Source organism: Chiloscyllium plagiosum, unplaced genomic scaffold (assembly GCF_037043375.1).
Source record: "Chiloscyllium plagiosum isolate Xiang-an unplaced genomic scaffold, Cpla_swu_hap1 HiC_scaffold_52, whole genome shotgun sequence".
Lineage (NCBI taxonomy): Eukaryota > Metazoa > Chordata > Chondrichthyes > Orectolobiformes > Hemiscylliidae > Chiloscyllium > Chiloscyllium plagiosum.
Window position 1 is genome coordinate 2,869,026 of NW_028270190.1, and position 26,655 is coordinate 2,895,680.

The 26,655-nt window shown below is 41.5% G+C and overlaps 1 protein-coding gene across 1 annotated transcript; it reads right to left on the reverse strand.

Moving 5' to 3' along the window:
* Positions 1 to 599: 599 nt before the first annotated feature.
* LOC148134747 (putative G protein-coupled receptor 139) lies at positions 600 to 3,768 on the reverse strand. The gene is made up of 2 exons (XM_087985377.1): positions 3,699 to 3,768; positions 600 to 1,501 (listed from the first exon to the last, which is right to left on the reverse strand). Exons 1-2 carry the CDS (start codon positions 3,766 to 3,768, stop codon positions 600 to 602), a joined length of 972 nt encoding a protein of 323 aa, XP_087841503.1.
* Between the last annotated feature and the right edge of the window lie 22,887 nt (positions 3,769 to 26,655).

The window sequence follows — 26,655 nt, forward strand, 5'->3', positions numbered from 1 at the left end:
TGTGGAGAAAAGCAAGACCTTAGTTCATCGATGGTTATTCTGCAATATTTTAAAACAACTTTTTTTTCTGCCTCTTCTGTTTGCTAAATTAATGCACACTGGCATTTGTGTCTCAAATTTACAAAATGACATGATATTTGAACACTCAGCACCATCCCATTTGTTCAATACAAATATCATTCCTTAAAGTGTCATACAGATTTATCACTTTTAATTAATGAATGTCTGTGTAAAGTAAACCCTTTACTTTCATAATGCCTTCTATTTTGAAGTTTTGCAGGGAGATGTTTTGTCACAATCTATTGGTAAACTGTGATAATGATTTTTTGAGATCTATTATTTCGTTCGTTGACTTCTATGGTTAATCTGCACTGCATGATTGTTAGTATACATTAATAACAGCACTGTCTGATTCTATCATTCATTTAATTTCAAATATATGGTGGTTCACATACATTTTTAGATGTTTCTAAATAACAACTGAATGAAAAAAAAAACGTTCATCAGAGGTTCTTGGTTTATTCCCGTCATGTTAAATGCTCCCAGTCATTTTAATTAGAGATTAAATTCGAATTACATGAATTGTAAGACAAACTCCGTCAGTTTGTAATGCATTTTCCATTTAGTGTAAAAAGATATTTTATCCCATGCTTCAACTCTGCTCTGAATTTCTTTTGTGTTAATCCATAAATACAAGTGTTGGTTGATGAACTGAGAAGTTGCAACATAAAACCAACCTGCTGAACAATATAAATGGGTCCATCAAAATATTTGCTTCCATATTGACAGTTTACCAGTTGCCAAGTTAAGGAATGCACAACGGTGGTCATCCATAACAGTATGAAGTTGGCAGATAGAGCGAACAACAAAATCATGGAATTTCTCCGATTGTCCATTTCTGGATCATTATGGTTCTTGCCTGTACTTCGGAGTGCCTTGCGCACTTTATTTGTTGCAAAAATATGCCTAATAGTTAACACATTAAACACCAATATCATACATATCGGTAATAAAGGGTTAACAATGCTTTCGATGCATTCATATGCCTTCCAGAAGGATGAAGTTGCGTAGCCTGTTTTTCCAGTGCAGTACCATGAAATATTGTTGATCACAATTACAGGCTGGTATAAAAAGAATATGGGAATGCTTCGAAAACAACTTCCCACAAAAATAACTGATAGAATCACAGTTACTGTTCTCCTCCTACAGTATTTCTGCTTAAAGTTTGAATAGCAAATAGCTGTGCATCGGTCAAACGTAAAAGCAACAGTAAACCACACTGAGCAATCAATGGACACATTGTAGAGAACATGTCTGAGTGAGCAAACAGGTGTCAGCAGTAAGAAAGAAACCGGAAAATACATGTGATTTAAACGATGCATTATGACATCAGTAATCGTCACAGCAAGATCAGCTGCTGCCATGGCTAACAGATAGCAAGTGATGCATTCAGAGAGACCACACTTCCCACGAGCTAGAATCACGATTGCCACAATGTTTACTGTTAAAGCAGGATTTGGATATACGTTAACATCTTCATAATTGTATCAGATATAAACATTTGGATGAAGTTTCTGATTCAATTCTGCAAGAAATCTATGCTTATGTTTACCTTAATGTATGTACGAATAGTATACATATAAACAGATCAAATCTACTGTGATGATATAAACAATCCCAATAAACTTGTGGGTGCCACACTAAATAAATTACAACACAATAAGGATAATTCTACTTGGGAATTAGAGGAAAGGAATGAAACATTAAATTATAAATTGAAGTTTCATAGACAGTGAACCAACCTAATGGACGAAAAAAAGAGCACAATTAAATAAATGTCCAGGATAATCAAAAGAGAAATGATTGAAACTGGTAAAAGATTAATGAACAATAAAATTTCAATTTATATATTTAAGAGTCGATCATTGAAATGGGAGCAACCGAGCTGGTGAATGCATAAAGCATGAAACAAATTAAACAATTTAATAAGTTACAATTTCCTGGAATCTAACTACAGTGCAAATACCTATGATTAAAAAACAAATACTTGCGTGGTCTAAGCTGTTGGGTGCTTCCATAACTAGACAAAAAAAGAAACACCCATGATCATTTCTACCCACACACTCCGGAACCCCTGGAAGATCTTTTTCAGAAGAATCGTTTCTCCATCTGTTGATATTAGTTGATTTCTTGATTCATTACTTCATTTTTCTTCACTTCTCTTGCTCTATCTCTCTCTCTGTTGCTCTCCCTCTCTCAAGATTCTGCAGTGAACCAACCTGAGAATTATTTTTGGAGAGTTTCTCGTCTTAAGTTACATGAGCAAAATTTTCAAAGTAAGACCAGAGAGCTTCACACCATTAAATCCACACAGGATAGATAACAAGGATTATCGTACGCTTGCCTGTCATTGATCAGACCATTGGGTACATGTGTTATGACGTCATGCTGAGTTCGTCTCGGATGTTGCTGAAGCCACTTTCAGTCTGTATGTACATTTATGCTCGCTTTTCAACAGGAACAAAATAATTGAAGTTGAGAGCTTTCAGAAACATACGACCAGAGGTTTGCCAGGACTGGAGGGTTTAAGTTGAATGAAGTGTCTGAGTATTCAAGTATAATTTTCACAGGAGCACAGGAGATTGAAGGCTGGCCCGATAGAAGTATATAAAATCATGAGGGCTATTGATAAGGGGAATAGCAACCGTAATTCTCCTATGTTGGCAGATTTCAATACTGGAACCTTTATTTAAGGTTGAGTGCAAGCAGCTTTGAAAGAGACCTAAAGGGGCAACCTTTTATTAAATATTGGTAAAGTGCAACATTTACAAGATGTTAGGACAGCTAAATGAATAAGAAAGATTTACAGGGATATTGGACAAATGCAGGTAAATGGGACGTGTTTAGTTTTGGGAACATTGGCCGGCATAGATGAGTTGGACCGAAGAGTATAACTCTTTCACACTGTGACTTTACATTGAATCAGTCACAAATGCGTTGAAAAAAGTTCAAGTAGAGTCCAATTCACGCATGACAAATTTAGGCACATTTGGACAATATAATCCCAAAGAAACCGAATTTCACTTGTTCAGTAAATTTCCTGTTGAGATCATTAATATCCAAATCAGAAGTAAACTACTTTTAGACTGTTTTGCACAACTGAACAAGAGTGAATTCCCTTCATTTTCATTGACCCAAAGTATGGAAACAAGTCCAGAAATGAAGACATATTGTAAAATTAATACATGAGACATTTCACTGAGAACTTTTAGACAGATGCCACAATGAAATTCGATGTTAGTAACACGTGACCTATTATCAAATACTTTTATAGAAGGATATTCTTTTATTCTATCATGTTCGTCTATGATTGGAATCTAAAATGAACGCAGTAATCAGAATTCAACCAAAATGCAATACTCCAAAATATAAAATCCGACATGCTTTGCACATGAATGTGCTCCACACAGACAGGTCACTGAGGCCAACCAAGTTTAAAATGAAGAGTCCGAAATACAGAAGAAATTTTGCGACAGAAATAAATAAATGAATAGGTACCCTGCCTACAGTTGATGCTAATAAGCAAACAACTGAAAAAATGAAGAACGTATAACAAATTTGTGACCATACTGCACATGTGACACATGCGAAAAAGAAGCAACGTTTTGTACATTGAACAACTTGTTTGAATGAAGTACCTGGTATGGCAATGATCGCAAGAACAAGGAAATAAATGCATTCCACTTCATAAATTACTGGATATTCCATTCTACGAGAGACGAAAGTAACTTGTTGGTCTCGAAACATGGCACTCACGAAGTGATTGTGGTGACACCTGAAGCCTTAATTGTAGTGAATCGAAGCATCTCGGGAATTAATTAGCAATTACACATCATGAAAGACGATCATTACAGATGGAAAGCAGTAATAGATGAGTTAAAAGTTTTAATAATTTTGAAAACAACTCAGGCAAATATGGAATAGAATGCAGGTAATAATAAAAAGGTGATTTCACATTTGATAGAACGTTATAAACAAATAAGCTAAAGTATATATTCAGAGGTCATTTTGAATTTGGTGCTCGGCAATGAGCCAGGACAGGTATCAGATCTCATGGTGGGTGAAAACTTTGGTGACAGTCATCACAACTGCCTAACATTTGACATAGCCTCAGAGAGGGAAAAGACCAGTTACCGAGGGAAGATATTTAATTGGAGAAAAGGAAATTATGCCGCTTATAGACAGGTGTTGGGAAGCACAGACTGGGAGCAATTGTTCCACAGAAAGGGCACAACAGACATGTGTAGACTGTTTAAAGAGCAGTTGTTGCGAGTGATGCACGCATTTATTGTTCTGAGACAGGTAAGAAGGGGTAAGATTAAGGAACCTGGGATGAGGAGAACAGAGGAGCCTCTCATCAAAAGGAAGAAGGCAGCTTACATAAGGTGGAAGGAAGCAAGGATCTAGCACAGCTTTAGAGGATTACAGGCTTTCTAGAAAGGATCTCAGAAATGGACTGAGGAGAGCCAGGAGAGGGCACGAAAAAGGCTTGGCAAATAGGATTAAGGAGAACACAAAGGCATTTTACTCATACGTGAGGAAGAAGAGAATGATCAGGAAGAATGTAGGGCCAATCAACGATAGCATACGGAACTTGTGCGTGGAGGCTGAGCAGATAGGGAAAGCCCTTGATTCAGGTTTCTCCAAGGAAAGGGACCTTGTTGTGACTGAGAACTTTAAGGAGCTGGGATACAGGCTTGACCAGATAAAGAATGATGAAGTTGATGTGCTGGAAATTTTGGAAAACATTAAGATTGATAGGTCCCCAGGGCAAGATCAGATTTATCCTAGGCTGATCCGGGAAGCGAGAAAGGAGGTTGCTGAGAGTTTGGCGAAGATCTTTGCCTCCTCACTCTCCACGGGAGTCGTACCAGAGGATTGGAAGGAGGCGAATATTGTTTCTCTTTTCAAGATGGGTAATAGGGTAATCCCTGGCAGTTACAGACCAGTCAGTCTTACGTGTGTGGTCAGCATGATTTTGGAAATAATTCTGTGGAATAGAATCTATAACTATTTGGCAAAGAATAGCGTGATAAACGCTGTCAGCATGTCTTTGTGAGGTGCAGGTCATGCCTCACAAATCTTATTGAGTTCTTCCAGGATGTGACAAGACAGGTTGACGAAGGTTGAGCAGTGGATGTGGTGTATATGGACTTCAGAAAGGCATTTGATAAGGTTCCCCATGATAGGTTCATTCATAAAGTCAGGCAGTATGGTAAACAGGGACAGTTGGCTATCTGGATTCAAAATTAATTGTCTGACAAAAGGCAGAGAGTGGTTGTACAAGAATGCATTCTGCCTGGAGGTCAGAATTGAGTGGGGTCCCGCAGGGCTCTGTTCTTCGGCCTCTGCTCTTCGTAGTTTCTATAAATGACTTTGACGAGGAGGTTGGGGGTGGGTTAGCAAATTTGCAGATGAAACAAAAATTGGCGGTGACGTCGATAGTATCGAGGCTGCCGCGTGACATAGAAAGGATGTAGAGCTGGGTTGAGCAATGGCAAGAGCTGGGTTGAGCAATGGCAAATGGAGTTCAACCTAGATAACTGCGAAGTGGTGCATTTTGGAATTTCGAACTCGAATGCTGAATATAGGATTAAATACAGGATTCTTGATAGTGTGGAGGAACAGAGGGATCTGGGTGTGCAAGTACATAGATCCTTCAAAGTTGCCACCCAAGTGAATAGGGTTGTCAAGAAAGCATATGGTGTTTTGGCTATCATTAAAATGGGGATCGAGTTTAAGAGCCGCAAGGTTTTGCTTCAGCTCTACAAGTCCCTGGTGAGACTACACTTGGAATATTGTGTCCGGTTCTGATCGCCCTACTATAGGAAAGGTACAGAGGCTTTAGAGAGGGTTCAAAGCAGGTTTACCAGAATGCTGCCTGGACTGGAGGGCTTGCCTTATGAAGAAATGTTGAAAAAGCTCGGACTTTTCACTCTGTAGAGAAAGAGGAAGGGAGGAGACCGGATAGAGGTGTACAAGAAAATGAGTGGAATAGATAGAGTCAATAGCCAGAGACTTTTCCCCAGGGCAAGATTGACGGGTATGAGAAGTTATAGTTTTAAAATATTAGGGGAAAGGTACAGAGGAGACATCAGAGGTAGGGTCTATACGCAGAGAGTTGTGAATGCATGGAATCCATTGCCAGCGGTGGTAGTGGAAGCAGAGTCATTAGGGACATTTAATCGACTGCTGGACAGGCACATGAAGAGCAGTGAGTTGTTAGGTGTGTTGGTTAATTTTTTTTAATTTTCCATTAGGATTAAACCTCGACACAACATCGTAGGCCAAAGGGCCTGTTCTGTTCTGTACTTTTCTATATTTCTATATACTGTACATTCAGAAACATCACAAAAAGACGACTGAACCTTTCATTTAGGTGATTATGGTGCATCACGAAGAATTTAAGACAGTGACAAGAAATACCTGTTTGTGAAATAAAACACTTGCCCTATTTATACATCGAACAGCGACAGTCTAATAACTGAAAACAAAACTGTAGACAACCTACAAATAACTTAAATAATCACGGAGAGTCAGCTCGTAATGAACTTACTATAGATCGCAAGAAATCAGCATCCAACATTTCATGGTCAAACTGTTGGCTGCAATCTCCAAAATGCACACGCATTTCAACCCGAGTAAGCTCCTCCATTGGCCTGTTCAGTGATTAGAGAAAATTTCCTAGAACGCTGTTACTTGACAATGATTTGTCACTTGACAAGTGCATCTTCAGTTTGTCCTCGTCTATTCCAGGGCTTTAGTCAAGATGGGGACGTCCCTGCATGATTATTTTTGTTTTACTCAATAGAGGATTGCAGCTGTCTGGTCGAACGAAAGACTGATCGGGGCCTTTACCATGTGGACAGACCATTCTACCCATTGTGTTCTATTGATGATCAGGGATGTGTGCATATTAATTCTTTCATTTCCGTTTTGACCTATGGTGGCTATTATAATGCAAGTGAAAGTAGATGAAAATGGAAATCCTATCAGGCTATCAGACCGGACCATTCCCTCTTTCAGTGTGCACCAGGCACCAACGTTCCTCTGAGGCAAACCAATTCATCACAACTGTCATTTTACCCTTTTCCTTAAATCTGTGTTGTCTAATGATTCACATCTCTACTAAAGAAAAATAAACTTTGTATCTGAGCTATTTTTGCTCTTCAAAGAATTATACCCACTTTCTCAGGTTCCTTCCTAAACCCCGCTATTCCAAGCAAGAAAAAAACTGCTACATACGCACATTCCCGTCAATTTAAACAGTTGACTTCAATCAGCGTGATGGTGAAGATTCACTCTTAGGCTATCTTGAAGAAATGGTAAGCGGGGCAATAAATGACTCTCTTTTTGTGAGAAATCATTTTTTTTTCAATTGCAACAGAAACTATCTTCTGATGCATCTCATCCAAAATTGGCAGAAATATTTTGGAAATTAACTTGTCTATTGCTCTATAATTAGAGATGGCCAATAAAAAAAACTGGCCTAGACAATGACACCAACATTTCCTGAGTAAATAATAAAGAAAAAATTTAGAAATCTGTTGGTATGCATATTCAGGTCCCTCTGAATTTCCATTCTTTCCAGGGTGCTACAATTCATAGCGGGGTTTTGTGCCTTATGCGCTTCCCTCACGTGCAATGCCACATATGTTTCAATCTTCCCCAATTGTCCACTCATTGAAAACCATTTTGCAGGGTATAGGGAGGTTATAGCTTAGTACTATGTTTAGATTTGGTCATGTATCTGTATTGAGCTTGAAGGCATTTCAAAGAATTTTACCGGCTGATAGCTGAAATTAAGAATTAGTTTACTGAAGACCAGCTGAAGATGTATCTGTTTCTGCATTAGAATGTCAAGCAATCAGCGGTGGTCTCACTGAAACAGATGGAGCTGAGCAATTCCACATCCAATGAAGAAAAACGAAAACAGACTGATAGAACATAGAAGAATACAGCGCAGTGCAGGCCCTTCGGCCCTCGATGTTGCGCCGATCCAAGCCCACCTAACCTACACTAGCCCACTATCCTCCATATGCCTATCAATGCCCACTTAAATGCCCATAATGAGGGAGAGTCCACCACTGCTACTGGCAGGGCATTCCATGAACTCACGACTCGCTGAGTAAAGAACCTACCCCTAACATCTGTCCTATACCTACCACCCCTTAATTTAAAGCTATGCCCGCTTGAAATAGCTGACTCCATACGTGGAAAGAGATTCTCACTGTCAACCCTATCTAAAGCCCTAATCATCTTGTACACCTCTATCAAGTCACCCTAAACCTTCTTTTCTCCAATGAAAACAACCCCAAGTGCCTCAGCCTTTCCTCATACGATCTTCCTACCATACCAGGCAACATCCTGGTAAACCTCCTCTGCACCCGTTCCAGTGCCTCCACATCCTTCCTATAGTATGGCGATCAAAACTGCACACAATACTCCAGATGTGGCCGCACCAGAGTCTTATACAACTGCAACATGACCTCAGGACTCCGGAACTCAATTCCTCTACCAATAAAAGCCAGTACGCCATATGCCTTCTTCACCGCACTATTTACCTGGGTGGCAACTTTCAAAGATTTGTGTACATGGACACCAAGATCCCTGCTCATCCACACTACCAAGTATCCGACCATTAGCCCAGTACCCCATCTTTTTGTTACTCTTACCAAAGTGAATCACCTCACACTTAGCTACATTGAATTCCATTTGCCACCTTTCTGCCCAGCACTGCAGCTTATCTATATCCCGCTGTAACCTGCCACATCCTTCCTCACTGTCTACAACTCCTCCGACTTTCGTATCATCCGCAAACTTACTCACCCAACCTTCTAACCCCTCCTCCAGGTCATTTATAAAATGACAAACAGCAATGGTCCCAAAACAGATCCTTGCGGAACACCGCTAGTGACGGCACTCCAAGATGAACCTTTGCCATCAACTACTATTTCTCTTACTCTCTCTTAATTGTCATTCTTACCCTGTGCCGAACTATCTGCATTATCTTCAATCAGATTTCATTTTCCTTTATACCTGAGGTTTCTCTTTTCCCAATTTCTGTCCCTCACACATAGAAATGATCTTAAGTCCAAGCCTTGATTTAATGCATCAGCACATAATGATCAGCGAATTCAGCTGCTAATCTTGCAATTTTAAATCTCTGCTCTTCCACAAGAGTTGAAGGAAGTGAATTTCTGAACTCCAAAATAATTGTCTCATTCAGAGAAATGTTTGAAATAGTTTCAATGTCTTTATCAGCCCGTCAACACTGTTTTGCTGGATCCTCTCAAACTTAATGTATACTAGACCAAGTTCCCCTTTTCGATTCTTGAAAACTTGTCTGGATGCTTTTGACACCAGCTCATGTGCAATTAAAATGACATTTTTAACGTCATTATACTTCCCAGGTACATTCTCTGACAGCGAGGCAAGTAACTCACGGGCTGGACCTACCAATTTTATTTGGATCAACAAAACCCGCATGGTCACTGGCCATTCTCATTTATTTCTGACCTGACATGAAAAGGGCATCTACATCCTTCTTGTACAAGTTCTGCAATACTTAGACATAGTTAAACATTTCCTCACCAGGTATTTGGCTGTGATCGCCTTGCTCATCATCACGATTCTCACTAAGCTTACCTTCCACTTTTACCTCCGTTCTTTTAAGTCGACTTTCCTTTCTCATTCCCAACTTCCGAAGTTAAAGCACTCTCTCTCTCCCTTTGTACTCCTCTTCACTCTTTTTTTTTCGCTAGGACCATCCTCTTCTTTACTGTTTCCTCTGCTTTCAATTGCAATTTAAACTGTTTCAATTCTTTTTCTCTTCCATTTTGCCCAATTCAAGCGGTTTTATTTGCAGTTGAATTGTTCCCATTTCCAAAGATTATAATAGCATTTCGGCAACTTCAAACGTTGCAAAATTGCCACAGATATCTCCTCTTTCTTCATGGACATAGGGAAATCCAGCACCAGCTTGTTTTCCGATTTCAAAAGGTTTGCATTGCTCACTTTTTGGGACAAAAACACACGAAGTCAATTCTTCCACGGACAGAAAACTCTAAGTCTCTTAAAAAAAGTCCATTAAGAGACAGGGTATATCTTGCTAAACTCACCAAGTTCTGCACCGAAAATAGAAGACATTAACATTTAGCACTCACAAACTTTGTGTACAACAATCCTGAAGCCAAACTCGAATTTGGGATTTTGACCGCGACAAAACCCATAATTTGTATTGGAACAGATGACAACCCCCTCAAAATATTTGAAGATTATAGCCTCGACCATATTTTCTTTTATACGAAAGGCAAATAGAACATAGAACATAGAACATAGAAGAATACAGCGCAGTACAGGCCCTTGGGCCCTCGATGTTGCGCCGATCCAAGCCCACCTAAACTACACTAACCCACTATCCTCCATATACCTATCCAATGCCCTCTTAAATGCCCATAAAGAGGGAGAGTCCACCACTGTTACTGGCAGGGCATTCCATGAACTAACGACTCGCTGAGTGAAGAACCTACCCCTAACATCAGTCCTATATCTACCCCCCCTTAATTTACAGCTATGCCCCCTTGTAATACCCGACTCAATACGCGGGAAAAGGTTCATACTGTCGACCCTATCTAACCCCCTAATCATCTTGTACACCTCAATCAAGTCACCCCTAAACCTTCTTTTCTCTAGTGAAAACAGCCCCAAGTGCCTCAGTCTTTCCTCATACGATTTTCCTTCCATACCAGACAACATCCTGGTAAACCTCCTCTGCACCCGTTCCAATGCCTCCACATCCTTCCTATAGTATGGCGACCAAAACTGCACACAATATTCCAGATGCGGCCGTACCAGAGTCTTATACAACTGCATCATGACCTCAGGACTCCGGAACTCAATTCCTCTACCAATAAAAGCCAGTACGCCATATGCCTTCCTCACCGCACTATTTACCTGGGTGGCAACTTTCAGAGATCTGTGTACATGGACACCAAGATCCCTCTGCTCATCCACACTACCAAGTATCCGACCATTAGCCCAGTACCCCATCTTTTTGTTATTCTTCCCAAAGTGAATCACCTCGCACTTAGCTACATTGAATTCCATCTGCCACCTTTCTGCCCAGCTCTGCAGCTTCTCTATATCCTGCTGTAACCTGCCACATGCTTCCTCACTGTCAACAACTCCTCCGACTTTCGTGTCATCCGCAAACTTGCTCACCCAACCTTCTAACCCCTCTTCCAGGTCATTTATAAAAATGACAAACAGCAATGGTCCCAAAACAGATCCTTGCGGAACACCGCTAGTGACGGCACTCCATGAAGAAACTTTGCCATCAACTACTACCCTCTGTCTTCTTCCATCCAGCCAATTCCTAATCCAAACCTCCAACTCACCCTCAATGCCATATCTCCGTATTTTCTGCAGTAGCCTACCATGGGGAACCTTATCAAACGCCTTACTAAAATCCATATATACCACATCTACCGCTTTCCCCTCATCAACCTCCTTCGTCACCTTTTCAAAGAATTCAATAAGGTTTGTGAGGCACGACTTGCCCTTCACAAAACCATGCTGACTATCCTTGATCACATTATTCCTATCTAGATGTGCATAAATCCTATCCCTTACAATTCTCTCTAAGACTTTGCCCACAACAGAAGTGAGACTCACCGGCCTATAGTTACTAGGGCTATCCCTACTCCCCTTTTTGAACAAGGGAACCACATTTGCTATCCTCCAGTCTTCTGGGACTACTCCTGTAGACAAAGAGGACATAAAAATCAAGGCCAATGGCTCTGCAATCTCCTCCCTTGCTTCCCAGAGAATCCTAGGATAAATGCCATCAGGCCCAGGGGACTTATCTATTTTCACCTTTTCCAGGATTTCCAACACCTCTTCTCTACATACCTCAAAGCCATCCATTCTACTTATTTGTGCCTCAGTATTCTCATCGACAACAATGCCCTGTTCCTGAGTGAATACTGAAGAAAAGTATTCATTCAGTGTCTCCCCAATCTCTTCCGCCTCCACACGCAACTTCCCCCTACTATCCATGACTGGACCTATTCCTACCCTAGTCATTCTTTTATTCCTAACATACCTATAGAAAGCCTTAGGGTTTTCCCTAATCCTATCTACTAAGGACCTTTCATGTCCCCTCCTTGCTGCTTTTAGCTCTCTCTTCAGGTCCTTCCTGGCTACCCTATAACTCTCAATCGCCCCAATTGAACCTTCACGTCTCATCTTGAGATAGGCCGCCCTCTTCCATTTAACAAGGGATTCCAATTCCTTATTAAACCACGGCTCCCTCGCACGACCCTTTCCTACCTGCCTGACAGGTACATAATTATCAAGGACACTCAATAGTTGCCCCTTGAACAAGTTCCACATATCATTTACACTCTTGCCTTGGAGTCTACTTTTCCAAGCCACACATCCTAAGTCATGCCTCACCGCATCATAATTTCCCTTACCCCAGCTATAATTCTTGCCCTGTAGTACACACTTATCCCTCTCCATCACGAGTGTAAAAATCACCGAATTATGGTCACTATCCCCAAAGTGCTCACCTACCTCTAATTCTAACACCTGGCCTGGTTCGTTACCCAGAACCAAATCCAGTATGGCCTCACCTCTTGTTGGCCTGTCAACATATTGTGTCAGGAAACTCTCCTGCACACATTGAACAAACACTGACCCATCTAACGAACTTGAGCTATAGCTTTCCCAATCAATATCAGGAAAGTTAAAGTCCCCCATAACAACCACCCTATTACTGTCACTCATCTCCTGAATCACCTTCCCAATCCTTTCTTCAATGATTCTAGGACTATTAGGAGGCCTGTAAAAGACTCCTAACAGGGTGACCTCACCTTTCCTATTCCTAACCTCAGCCCAAACTACCTCAGATGGCAAGTCCTCATCCATCGTCCTTTCCACCACTGTAATACTATCTTTGACAAGCAATGCCACACCTCCCCCTCTTTTACCCCCACCTCTAAACCTACTAAAACATTTAAATCCCGGAACCTGCAACAGCCAATCCTGTCCCTGTTCTAGCCATGTCTCCGTAATAGCCACAACATCGAAGTCCCAGGTACCAACCAACGCTGCAAGTTCACCTACCTTATTTCGTATACTTCTTGCATTGAAGTATACACACTTCAAGCCACTTCCCTGTTTACAGGCACCCTCCTTGGAAATTGATGCCATGTTCCTCACCTCCCTACACTCCAGGCCCTGCACCCTGAAGCTACAATCTGGGTTCCCATGCCCCTGCCGAGTTAGTTTAAACCCCCCCCAAGAGCACTAGCAAACCTCCCCCCAAGGATACTGGTTCCCCTCAGGTTCAGGTGTAGACCATCCTGTTTATAGAGGTCCCACCGTCCCCAGAAAGAACCCCAGTTATCCAAAAACTGGAACCCCTCCCTCCTGCACCATCCCTGAAGCCACGCATTTAATTGTTCTCTCTCCCTATTCCTCGAATCTCTATCACGTGGCACGGGTAACAAACCAGAGACAACAACTCTGTTTGTTCTAACTCCAAGCTTCCAACCTAGCTCCCTGAAAGCCTGTCTAACATCCTCAGCACTCCTCCTACCTATGTCGTTGGTGCCAATGTGGACCACGACTTCGGGTTGCTCCCCCTCCCCCTCCAGGACCCGGAAAACACGATCAGAGACATCACGTACCCTTGCACCTGGGAGGCAACATACCAAACGTGAGTCTCTCTCGTTCCCACAAAACCGCCTATCTGTGCCACGAACTATCGAGTCCCCAATTACTACTGCTCTGCTCTTCTTCACCCTTCCCTTCTGAGTAACGGGGACAGGCTCCGTGCCAGAGACCTGAGCCCCGTTACTTACCCCTGGTAAGTCATCCCCCCCACAAGTATCCAAAACGGTATACTTGTTCTTGAGGGGAATGGCCGCAGGAGGTCCCTGCACTGGCTGCTTCCTCCCAGTCCCCCTCACTGTAACCCATCTATCTGCCATCTTTGGAGTTACTACTTCCCTATAACTCTGATCTATGACCCCCTCTGCCTCCCGAATGATCCGAAGTTCATCCAACTCCAGCTCCAGTTCCCTAACACGGTCTTGGAGGAGCTGGAGATGGGTGCACTTCCTGCAAGTGTAATCGGCAGGGACGTCGATGGCATCCCTCACCTCATACATGTTGCAGGAGGAACATTGCACTGCCTTCACTGCCATCCCTCTAAAGCTAACTGTTTAAACAAAAACTGTGTCTAAATAATACAAACAAAATTCAGCACTTACCTGCTTGCCACAACAGATGTTATTATTAGGTTAGAGGAGGAGGGCGGGTGGGAGGCACTACCCGTGTAGTGCCTCGGGTTCCTCTCCTTCACGCTTTTAAAGGGGGAAAAAACTAACCCAGCTAAGCTTACACTAACTGCTTCCGGGTCTCGGCTGCCCCTCTGCTTGCCGTCACTTCCTCTGCTGCTCCCGCTCTTTCTGTGAAGGAGAGAGAAAACAAAACACCGATGCCCGCTACAGGTAAGTAATTTTGAAAATGTAAAATGTCAGTTCCAGATCTAAATCCCTTGATCAAAATGCAATTTATTTAAATACTGTTGCTCAAATACAACTAAACAAAATGCAATTTATTTAAATACTGCTTCTCAAATACAACTAAACAAAGAAGAATTTAGAATAAACTAACTCTATCGCAAACGTAACAGAATAACCGATACAGTTACTTTTAATACTTAACTGTTGGAATATTGCGACACCCCATGCACACACACTTTGGCAAATAAAGCGGAACGTTCAAACACGAATTCTTACATACAGTTCTCTAATCAAAGAGAAATACACATCCAGAGAAATTCAGAGAGCGCAGCAGGCAGGAGACATTCATTGAAACAGTAACATTTTTGAGACCCTAATGGCTTCTGATGTGAATCAGGAATCCTGCTTTGTGAGAGCGGGCCACAACTATTCATCCATTCGAAAGGAATCCAAGGCCACCCAGATTTATAGATATGATCTTCAATAGACAGCTCATATCTCTGCCTGACAATCTTTCCTCAAATAAAAAAAAGGACAAAGTGACATCTTACGGCAAAAGCATCAACACGCATCCTTAATTCAAATAATTTGGTCTCACAAGCTAACCTCTGAATTTTGTAAATTCTTGTTATATTTGCTCCAATCTAGTATACTTATGCAAGGTGCGGGACCCATCCCTTCGCATAGCACTTCAAATAGGGCTCATTAGAGTTTTGAGAAATTGCAGCATAACCTTTGCAATTTTGCACTCAAGTGTAATGCACACAGCTGTCACTATTCTAATTGCTTTCTTGATTTATTCAGGCATCTGTGTGTTAGTATTGACATACCTATGCACCTGAAAGTCCAGGTCTCTTTGGACGTTCAATAGATTTAGTTTAACGCCATCTGGAAAGTAATATTTCAGGCCTCATACTTGCTTACATGTGAACTGATTTGTTTTGTTCATTCATTTACTTTATTATTAGCGTGTTTTTACTGTTATTCTATAAGCTACACTATCTATAATGTAGCCTAAATTTGTGTCATTATCAAGTTTTTTTTATTTACTCGTGGAACATGGGGGTCGCTGATTGCGTATTGCCCTTCGCTGCTTCCATATGGAGAAGGTGGTTGTTAAAGGCATTTGAAACCAAATGAGTTCAAGGGTTGCCCCTTACTGCGTTGAGGGAGAAATTTTCAGGATTGTGACACACAACCAGTCAAGAAACAGTTTTTGTTTCCAATTCAGAATGCGAAGTTGCTTTGAGTACCATTTATAGATGTGTGGTGTTCACAGGCATCTGCTGACTTTGTCATTATATTTTGAATGGTTGTGGTATTTTATGCTGCTGTCACAGGAGCCATGGTACATCTTATACATCAGACACACTGTCATTTACTGAGCATCTATGGTGGAGAGATTGTTGTCAAACAAGCGGACTGTTTTGGTGTCAATCTTCTTGAGTGCTGTTCGAACTCCACCCATCCAGACAAGTGCAAATGTTCCATCTCACTTATGCCTCATGGACTCTGGGTAGGTTATGTGGAGTCAGAATCACTGCAGTTCATCACTACAGTTTTCTTTTCCTTTGACTTTATCTTTCAGCCAATGTATTTCTCTGGCGAATGAAGTGGAGTTTCTGATCAATAGCAACCCCGAATTTTGATAATGGGGGATTCAGTGATTGTAACACAACTAATTTTCAAGGGATTGTGATTAGAATGTCTCCTACTCTGGATGGTGACTGTCTTGTACTTGCGTGGAATGAATATTAGTTACTATCTGTCAGCCCAAAACTGAATATGATCCAAATCTGTTGCATTTAAAGTCGCAAATAATGCTGAATTGCACAATACCTGGTGAATATCCCTACTCCTGACCTCACGTTGAAGGTTTAATTATTAAAGATGCAGATGATTCAGCCCAGTACACTACTTGGAGGAATGCTTGCAAAGATGTCCTGGAACTTAGATGAACGATTTTCCTTTGTAAACCAGGCATGAATCTAAACAATTTTCCCCAACAGCAGTGATTTCGTTTTTTTTCGGGCTCCTCGATGCCACACTCAGGCGAATGCGACTTTTACAGCAAAGGTCATTACTTTCATTTCATGTGAATACTTTTATCGATGTAAGAAACAAGGCTGTAATGATGTCAGGAGCTCAGTGGCAATAGCAGAGCCCAAACCGGACAAAACTGAACAAATGTTGCTGGATAGTGCTGTTGATGACAACATATCTCTTTACTGATGTTTGAAAGGAGATTGATGAGACGGTATTTAGCTGGGTTGCGATTTTCTGTTTATCATGTACAAGACACTGCAGGGAAACGTTTGGAAGCTGCCAGTTTTGCAACTGTAGTGGAATAGCTTGTCGTGTGGAGTGGCAAGTTCTGGAGGACATGTCTTCAGTGTTACTGCCGGAATTTTGTCAGGGCTCACAGCAATTGCAGCAGCATTTTACAGTTTCTTGAAGTCCCGTGGAATGAATTGATATGGCTAAGGACCTGTATGCGTGCCACTGTCAAACCATAGAACAGAGAACAATACAGTGCAGAATAGGCCCTTCGGCCCTCGATGTTGCATTGACTTGTGAACTATTCTCAGCTCGTCCCCCTACACTATTATTTCAAAATAATCGATGTACTTATCTAAGGAATGTATAAATTTCCCTAATGTGGCTGAGTTGACTACATTAGCAAGTAGGGCATTCTCTGCTTAAAGAATCTGCCTCTGACATCTGTCTTAAATCTATCACCCCTCAATTTGTAGTTATGCTCCCCAGTACAAGCTGACGTCATCATCTCAGGAAAAAGACTTTCACTGTCTACCCTATCTAATCCTCTGATCATCTTGTATATCTCTATCAATCCCCTCTTAGCCTTCTTCTTTTCAATGAGAACAGACCCAAGTCTCTCAGCCTTTCCTCATAAGACCTTCTCTCCAGACCAGGCAACAGCCTGGTAAATCTCCTGTGGACCTTTTCCAATGCTTCCACATCATTCCCGAAATATAAGCACCAGAACTGTACACAATATTCCAAGTGTGGTTGCACCAGTGTTTTGTATAATTGAAGGTATGATGGATCATCTGCTCAGCATTTCTGCCTGATATGTGCTGCGAAGTCTTTTATCCTTATCATTTGAACTGATGTTTTGTGTTTTTTTTTTCATCATTGAGGATCCTCCAGCTTATTTGAGTGGTTCAATTGTCCAGTACAATTCATGAGCAGACGTGTGAGGACTGCAAAACTTAGATCGGAGCCGTTGGATGTGTGTTTGCTTAACTCTTCGTATCACTAGCTCTTCATGTTAGTCACTTATCATGAGGTCACTTATTCAAAATATGTCGATGGGGTTTGTATGACGAAACGATAACTTCAATAGTGTATTTTATCTTTGTTTTATGAAGAGGTATTGAGACAGAGATAAAAAGTAGCCTGCTCAAGCCAAAAGAGCCTTTTTCTTTCTCTGAGAATTTGAAACAACACTAGCAACCGGAATGGACTGGCTCATGTTTAGTCTTAGGCTGGTGCCTTTAATCTGACTGAGAATGTTCTTGTTGCTCCCTCTGTTAAATTTATGAGATGGGATTCTGTTTCTGCTGCTAGAATTGCATGTGAAACCATGTGTTTAATGAATTTGCCTTTATCAAGTGGCAAGTTATTATACTGGACCAGTTAATTTGTGACAGTTATGATATATTGTTTTGCTAAGCATTTCGATTGTTACATTTATATAGTCGTAGTGTCACAAAACAAGTTCATTCCAACATGAACCACTCTCTATGTAAAAACAAAATGCATTGCATGTCTTTTTAAAAATCTCTCTTCCCTCACCTTAAAAATGTACTCTTTATTCTGAAATCCTCCTGAAAATCTGAACGCAAAGTAACTATTCAATATGCCTTCAATTTCCCTACAGTCATTGACAAAATTTCCAGGTACAGGCTTTGGTGGACCAGCAATGCTCCTGACCACCTGCTTTTCCAACATGTAATTATAAAATTCGTCCTCGTTGATTTTGACTTACCTGAAAATGTTCCTTTCATAATTCCTTTTAGTCGTTCCAAAAGCGCTTAGTCGGCATTACTTATTCAAAGGTCTGGAAGGGAACCTTTCCGGCACTATTCGGGATCTTTGTTGGTTGAATTTTGCGGTGTGTGTATACAAAGGTTGGCAAGGCTTTTTGGTTTGGATGTTTGTCTCCATGTCATAATAGCATTGGAAAGTACAGAACGTTTATACTTAGACGGATCATAGAACTGGAATGTTTTTAAAAGATCTTGAATATTTCGGAAATTTTCCTGATATGGTCGTAGAGTATGATTAAAACGAAATTAACAGAATTAGAGAAACGAGGAGAAAACATGATTCAATAATGAAACAGTGGGATGTAGCGGCAAAAGAGAGGTGGAGCAGAAAACACATCAGAATAATCAGAAAACATTGAGTTGCACGTCCGGCAAAAGGAAATGAGAAAAAATGGAAGTGAAATCCCAAAGTAGGAAAAATAACTTTATTACAAAGAAAGTCAAAACATTGAAAAATGGGACTGCAAAGTTAATAAAGGGATAAAAGAGAAACAGAACGGGAGTATGATAAAATAATTTGATGCAGCCTTGACAAGCTGAACGATACAATAAATCCATTCCTGGTTGATGGCCACCAAAAGGCGGCACAGTGGTTAGAACTGCTGCCTCACAGCGCCAGAGACCCGGGTTCAATTCCCGCCTCAGGCGACTGACTGTGTGGAGTTTGCACATTCTCCCCGTGTCTGCGTGGGTTTCCTCCGGGTGCTCCGGTTTCCTCCCACAGTCCAAAGATGTGCAGGTCAGGTGAATTGGCCATGCTAAATTGCCCGTAGTGTTAGGTAACGGGTAGATGTCGAGGTATGGGTGGGTTGCGCTTCGGCAGGTCGGTGTGGACTTGTTGGGCCGAAGGGCCTGTTTCCACACAGTAAGTAATCTAAAAAAAAACTATCCGCACTGCATTCCCAAGGCACTTTCCCATGTGACAGGAGAAGACAAATGCAACCCCTTCATCTCTTCCCTCCTCACCATACGAGAACCAAATCAGTCTTTCCAGGTGAAGCAACATTTCGCATGCACCTTCTACGATCTGGTTTACTGCATTCACTGCAGACTTTGTGTCCTTCTCTACAATGCAGAAACCAAACGCAAAATGGATAGCTGCTTCACAAAACACCTCGGATCCTTGTGCAAGCATAACCCCGAACATCCCGTGGCTGGTCATTTTAACACAGCATCTCTCTCTCTCTCTCTCTCTCACATACTCAATTGCCTGTACTTGGGATGATTTTCCATCAAATCACAGAGCAAACTGAAAGAACAGGATGTGACTACCTTTATTTCTAGTTCGGTAGTTGGACACAGTATTATTCTCCCATTCTCACATTCCTTAATATTCGTTACCAGCACTCCACCCGCACACGATTGCATAAATAAGTCTCCTTATGTAATCTCCGATGAAGAGTTATATGGACTCTATTGCCTGACCACTGTCATTTCGAGCATTTCTTTTCTTTTTTTGTTTTCTGTACCTCATCGTAGGCAATAATTATGGAAAAGCCTGAATGCTGCATTGGAAGAATTGGGGAGTGTAATTGCTAAAGATCTGTGTCTTAGAAATTATGCAGCCATAGGCTTCTCCCTTTTTACGGTTTTCTATATTTTGACAAGAAATTGCATTAAATTTTAAACATCTCTGATATTTTTACTCGTCTTACAAGTATGCTATAAAATAAATTGGGTACGCATGGAGGCTGTTCACACTGTCAAATTTGTGCAGTATTGGTTTCCACGGATGAGCTCCAAGAAGAAATGCTCAACAATTATTCTGAAATTGAATGCCATCAGTCTTGTATTCCTGAGCATTCAACGCGACCGTGGATTGACGGTCAAGATTCAATTCGGTGGATGGAGATATATCAATTGAAAAGTAAATGAATCACACGATGTGTCAGACAAAAGGGTCTTGCAACTATTTTAATCCAAGAGGAAAAATAAACTCTGTAATTTTGGCTTTAGGGTGACAAGTCACTTACAAGTTCCACGTTAGACTCAGAGCAGCTGGAATGGAAGTTTGAATGAGCTGGATGCCGAGGTCAGTCGCTTCCCTACAATTGGGATGAATCTGAGAAAAGCTGGAGAGGAGAAAAGTGGCAGACTTCTCAGAGAGGGAAGACACCACAAGGAAATATTTGAATATGGCAAAGTCTAAGTTACCCAGTACTGCACTAAGAGAACATCTGTTCTGGAATCTAAAGGGTATTTTACCTTTGGTCAGAAAGCGCATGAAGCGTTGGGTAACAATGTCCCAAACTGAAATAAAACTTAAGCGTCTGCATCGGAGTGAAAAGAGTGAAATGCAGAGAAATTGAAAACATAAAACTGAAGGAAGTGCTCGGGAATGCAGATAATAAAATCGACCAAATGCAGGCCAAAATCCTTGACCAGAAAATGAAGACTTAAGCGAATTTACCGCACACTGTTCAGTTTCAGGCTCAAGAAGGAAGGCTTGCCAACAGGAGTAGCTTGTGATGATGCATCGTATTGGAGTCCAAAGAGTCGTGACTCTTCTATCCAGGAAATGTAGTATTTTGTAAGCGGTGGTCATAGCTTTGTCTGAAGCAATGTAGGAGAGTAAAGGTCGACCTACAGTGACAATGATAGATTGATATATTAGCGCCCCATCTTGAGGTCCTGAAACACCCTTTAGTGCTGCAGGCAGAAAACAAGAAGAGCCACGATGTGGGCTTGTGTGGCAAAAATGAGGATCACAGACCACTGGCAGATGTTAATATGCACGACTGGTCCCGCAAGAAGCCCTACTCCCATTATACTCAACACCCTAATTACCCTCAGCACTCCAAGCCTCACTTCCCTTCCCCAGAGACCGTGAAGCTCAGGCAACCATGAACCCCTTCGACCTTCGATGAACTGTATCAACACTAATGGTCACGACAGAGAAGAGATCGCCGTTATCGTCATGACCATGCATTCACCTGACTCAATTGCCAGAGATATTCAAAACAACTTGCCAGAGTACCAAATCGGATACAAATAGATTTTTTGACAACTCCTACTGAGAGGTTATTTGCAGGGCCCTCAACAAATCATGCTAATATTCAACCCTTCGAACTCCACAATCCTTTCTGCATTTCCTTCTCAAAATCAAAGGTACACAGAATACTGAGTACACTCGTGGATACTGAGGGAGAGGATCTATTGACATTTGGAACAAAATAGACTTATCAGTGATAAGCAACATGGTTTTGTGTAGGGAAGGTCATGCCTCATCAACTTAGTAGAATTCTTTGAGGAATTAATGATGTTCATTGCTGAGGGAAGTGCTGTAGTTATCATATACATTGATTTCAGTCAGGCTTTTGAAAAGTTTCTGAGTGGTAGTCTGATGGGAAAAAAATGAAGTCGCATCGGATCCAGGGTATTCCAGCTCGATGGATAGGGAACTGGCTGGGCAGGAGGAGACAGAGAGTAATAGAGGAATGGAGTCTCTCAAAATGGAGAACTGCGACCAGTGGGTTCCACAGGGATTCGTGTGGGACCACTGTTGCTTGTGATATATATAAATGCCATGGAGCAATTACAGGTAGCCTGTTTAGCAAGTTTGCAGATGACACGAAGATTGGTGGAGGAGTAGATAGTGAAGATAAATGCCTGGGAATGCAGCAGAATGTAGACAGATTGGAGAGTTTGGCAGAGAAATGGCATATGGACTTCAACCTGAGCAAATACAAGGTGATGCATTTTGGAAGATCCAAATTAAGTGCGAAATATACGGTAAATGTAGTCACCCTGGGGAAAATTGATGCACAAGAACATCTGGATTCTCTGATCCATTGTATCCTGAAGGTGGCAAAGCAGTTCAATAGTGTTCAAGAAGGCATACGTTATATTTTCCTTCATCGGCTGGGTATTGAGTACAAGAGTTAGCAGGTCATTTTACAGTTGTATGGGACTTTGGTTCGGCCACTTTCAAAATACAACAAACAGTTCTGGTCGCCACATTACTAAACGGATGTGGGCGCCTTGGAGAGGTTGCACAGGAGGTAAACCAGGATGTTGCCTGGTTTGGAAGGCGCTAGCTTTTGAAGATAGGTTGAGTAGATTACAATTATTTTAATTGGATTAAGAGGGAACCTGAGTAAGAAATACAAAATCATGAGAGGTAGAGACAGGGTTGATAACAAGGAACTTTTTTTCCCAGAGTGGGGCACTCAATTACTCGGACTCACGAGTTCAATTTGAGGGGCGGTGATTTTAAGGGAGATAGGTTTGGTAAGTTCGTTACACATAGGGAGGTGGGTGCCTGGAACGCTTTGCCAATCGAGGTTGTATTGGTGGCATCATAGCGTCATTTAAAATGTATCTGGACAGCTACATGAGTGAGCAGAGAGCAGAGGGATACAGATCCTTAGAAAATAGGTGACACTTTATATTGAGGATCTGGATTCGCACAGGCTTGCAGGACTGAAGGGCCTGATCTTGTGCTGTAATTTTTGTTGTTGTTCCTTGTTCTTTGTTCTTCAGAGAGGAATGGAAAAAGAAAAATAAATTTTCTCAGATGTGTTCACACCAAAGGTTCAGTAAGTTGGCTGAATGATCACCAGGCGAGAAAGGCAGGAAATACAATAGTCTCCACTGGCTATTCTTCTTTAAAAAAAACTTTACCAGTTTGGATACTATTGGTGAATATGTTCGCTCAGGGTATAAGTAAAAGCAGCAGGTAGATCTGTGCCTCCAAGATTGCTTCATTATGATACAACAGGGAAGGTAGAAGTGTCTAAGAGCGTGACTGACAGGCATCTCCACAGTGAACATCATATACACGCTTTTGTGTGGCAGCAAGTGACTTTCCAGGGTGATGTGTATCTTTACTGGTTCTAGCGTCAATGATGTCTCTGAGCGGGTGCAGGACACTGTGTAAGGTAAGTATGGGCAGCCAGGGATCGAAGTACATATTGGCCCACAAAACATGGGTAGGAAAAGGGATGAGATCCAATACAATGAGTTAGATAGAACGTTGAAAATCTGAGAGTCTAAAGTTGGAATGTCGTGATTAATCTCTCGTGAAGCCATAAATAGGAACGTAATAGCGTTGACATGTGGCTGTTATAGAAACAAATACCCGTATCATTGGGATTCCTTTGAATGGCCTGTACAAGAAGGACAGTTTGCATGTAAACTTAAGGTCACCAGTTCGCTGCTCGGGAGGTTTTGCTCATGCCACTTGGTAAACTATATTCAGTAGTAGATCATTTGAATGCAGATAGCATTCCCCAGTCCTGCTCCGTGCGCCCCCTTTAGGCGAGTGTGATGGTCACACAGACGTTACCACGACTTCCTCGCAGTACCCGGGATCCGCATTGGAGTCGGGTTACTCTTCGTGTGGTGTTTGCTCATTCTCCCCGTGTCTTCGTGGGTTTCCTTCGTCTGCTCCGGTTTCTTCCAACAGCCCAAAAATATTCAGGTTAGATGGATTTTTCTGTGTGAAATGCAGGATAATAGTAATAGGATACGTGCTGGGGTCACTCTTCAGAAGGCTGGAATGGCCTCAACGGACCGAATGTTTTGTTTCCAGAATATTGTGATTCTATGTTTAAAGCACTGAGGTAAGTGTGTGCGAATAAGAGCACTAGATCAGTTTTTCAAGTTTTGGGAAAAATCTAGAGGTAAAGTCGATTAATTTAGTTGGAAGAACGGGCAGAAACAGGTTAATCAATACAGCAATAATGGTGGTCTGACGCGCTATTATTTGAAAAGAATGAATAGAACAGGTAAGGCACATGAGCAGGTCGTGGCAAAGGCCGCGACACTGCGTGTGTCAGAGACAAAATGCCCATTCACACATCAAGTAGCTACCACAGACACTACCATTGCAGTGTCTGTGGTAGCTACACACATACAGCAAAACACCAGCAGGCATAGAAATGATGGCCGACGCCACTGAAACGTTCTTTGAGTTCCGCAGCGTTCACATGTATGGGAAGTACTTCCTGGTCTATGAAATTGTATTCAACCCAGTACAAATTCTCATCGAAAATACTCGAATGTAGTTACTGATGGGCAACCAAATGAGAGACAGTACAGTTAGCCAAAACTGCATAGTGCTCTGGACCTTGATTATTCAAGGCCCCGAAACATCTGTAAAACTTGCAAAACCTACCTTCTTAGCGGGTGACATGAGCTCTGAAAGGGAAACTCAAGAGACCATTATTACAAAAACAAACAGGCGGAGAGCCCAAAGGAATCGGGAATGCACCATTCAGCGTTTTACATATTTTTCTTGGATGGATTCTCTATGTTGGAGGACAGGAACAGGGAAATTTGATTCAGAATATATATGGAGAATCAACAAGGCGAACCCCCATTGGAATTACCATGAAAGCGCAATCCTAGCTTCATATCTGTTTTGTCCCCGACCCCCTGCCAAATTGGTTGAAAATCTCTCCAACAGCAGGAGCAAACCTTCCAGCAAATGTATTGAACACATTCTGGTACAGATGCAACCCGCACAACTTATACCAATTCCACTTACCTATGAAACAAACTCCGAAGAACTGCATGGTACACAATTTCTTTAGCCGAACGACCATATGACCTATTCTGTTGTTCCTTTCGTTAGTAATGTGTGGTGTTGAAAGTAATCCAGAAAGTAATAAAATTAATAATCCTCCTCTTTCCTGTACTTCCAATCTCTCAATGCAAAGAGTAAGCAGTGTTGAAACTACAAAGCATGAAAAAAGCAACAGACGTTACTGGAAATGCTTTTCGCACCTACCAGCATCTGGGAAGAGAAATCAAAGTTAACATTTTGGTCCAATGGTCTTTCCGAAGAACTCAAACTTTACATCCTTAATAATTAGCTCCATCATTCCCCTACCAGCTGTGTCAGGCTAACCAGCCAATAATTCACCGATTACTTTCTCCCCGTTTTTAAAAGTGGGAATGCATTAACTATCTTCTCATCCATTGGAACTCTGCCAGAGTGTACACAATTCTGGAAAATGATCACCAATGCCTCTAATTTGCTGGGGCCACTTCCTTCAGTATTCTGGGATGCAGACCATCAGTCCCTGGGGGCCTCTTCGGTATTAATCTCATAAACGTTCCTCAATACCATTTTCTGACAAATAAAGATTTCCTTCAGTTTCTTCTTCATGTTTGATGTTCTGTCCCCTAGCACTTCCGGAAGTTTATTTGCATCCTCTTTAGTGAAGACTGATCGAAAGTATTTCCTTAACCTGTCTATCTTCTCTTTGCTGTCCTTTATGAATTGAACTGTTTATAAGTGCAAGGGACCTCCATTTGTCTTCACTGGTCTTATTCTCTTCGCATATCAATAGAAGCTTTTGCTGAACAGTTTTTTTCGCTTCTACAAGCTGATTTTCATATTATATTTCCTACTTCCGAATTAAACCGTTTTTCCTGCTCTGCTGAATTTTATATTTCTCTCAGTCCTCAGGTTTACTATTTTTTTCTGGCCAATGTGTGCCTCGTTTTTGGCTTTAACACTATCCCTGATTTCCCTCGCTAGATGTGGTTGGGCAACCTTCCTTATTTTATTCTTACACCAAATTGCGATTAAAATTGTTGATGTTCTTTAAATGCATTGATTTAAATGCATTAAATTCATTGCATACCCACTGTCAACCTTTAAGTATCGTTGCCTGATGCCTTCAAAGTCAACTTTCTTTAAGTTCAGGACCCTCGCCTCAGATTTAACGGTGTCACTCTCCATCTTAATGAACAATTCTGTTATGCTGTGGTGACTCTTCCCTACAGGATCTGGTAGCACAATGTTCCTAATTAATTGCCTCTCATCACAAAATATACAATTTGGGATGATGGACTCTCTAGTTGATTCCCTACACATTGGACGAATAAAACAATTCCTTATGCGTGTCTGACGAGTTGCAATGGGAGACAATGGAAAAGATTTCCAGGGGTCTTGCACAGATATTTAACAGCTGATTGCCGTAGGTGAAGCACCAGATGCCTGGAGGATTGACAAGGTATTTCTTTGCTGAAAA

What these genes read in the sequence shown, in the direction of transcription:
- LOC148134747 (XM_087985377.1), bottom strand. Translation starts at nt 3,768, where the DNA reads ATGGAATATCCAGTAATTTATGAAGTGGAATGCATTTATTTCCTTGTT. An exon ending in TGCGATCATTGCCATACCAG is followed by an intron (nt 1,502 to 3,698) that starts GTACTTCATTCA and finishes CTGCTTTAACAG; the next exon opens with TAAACATTGTGGCAATCGTG.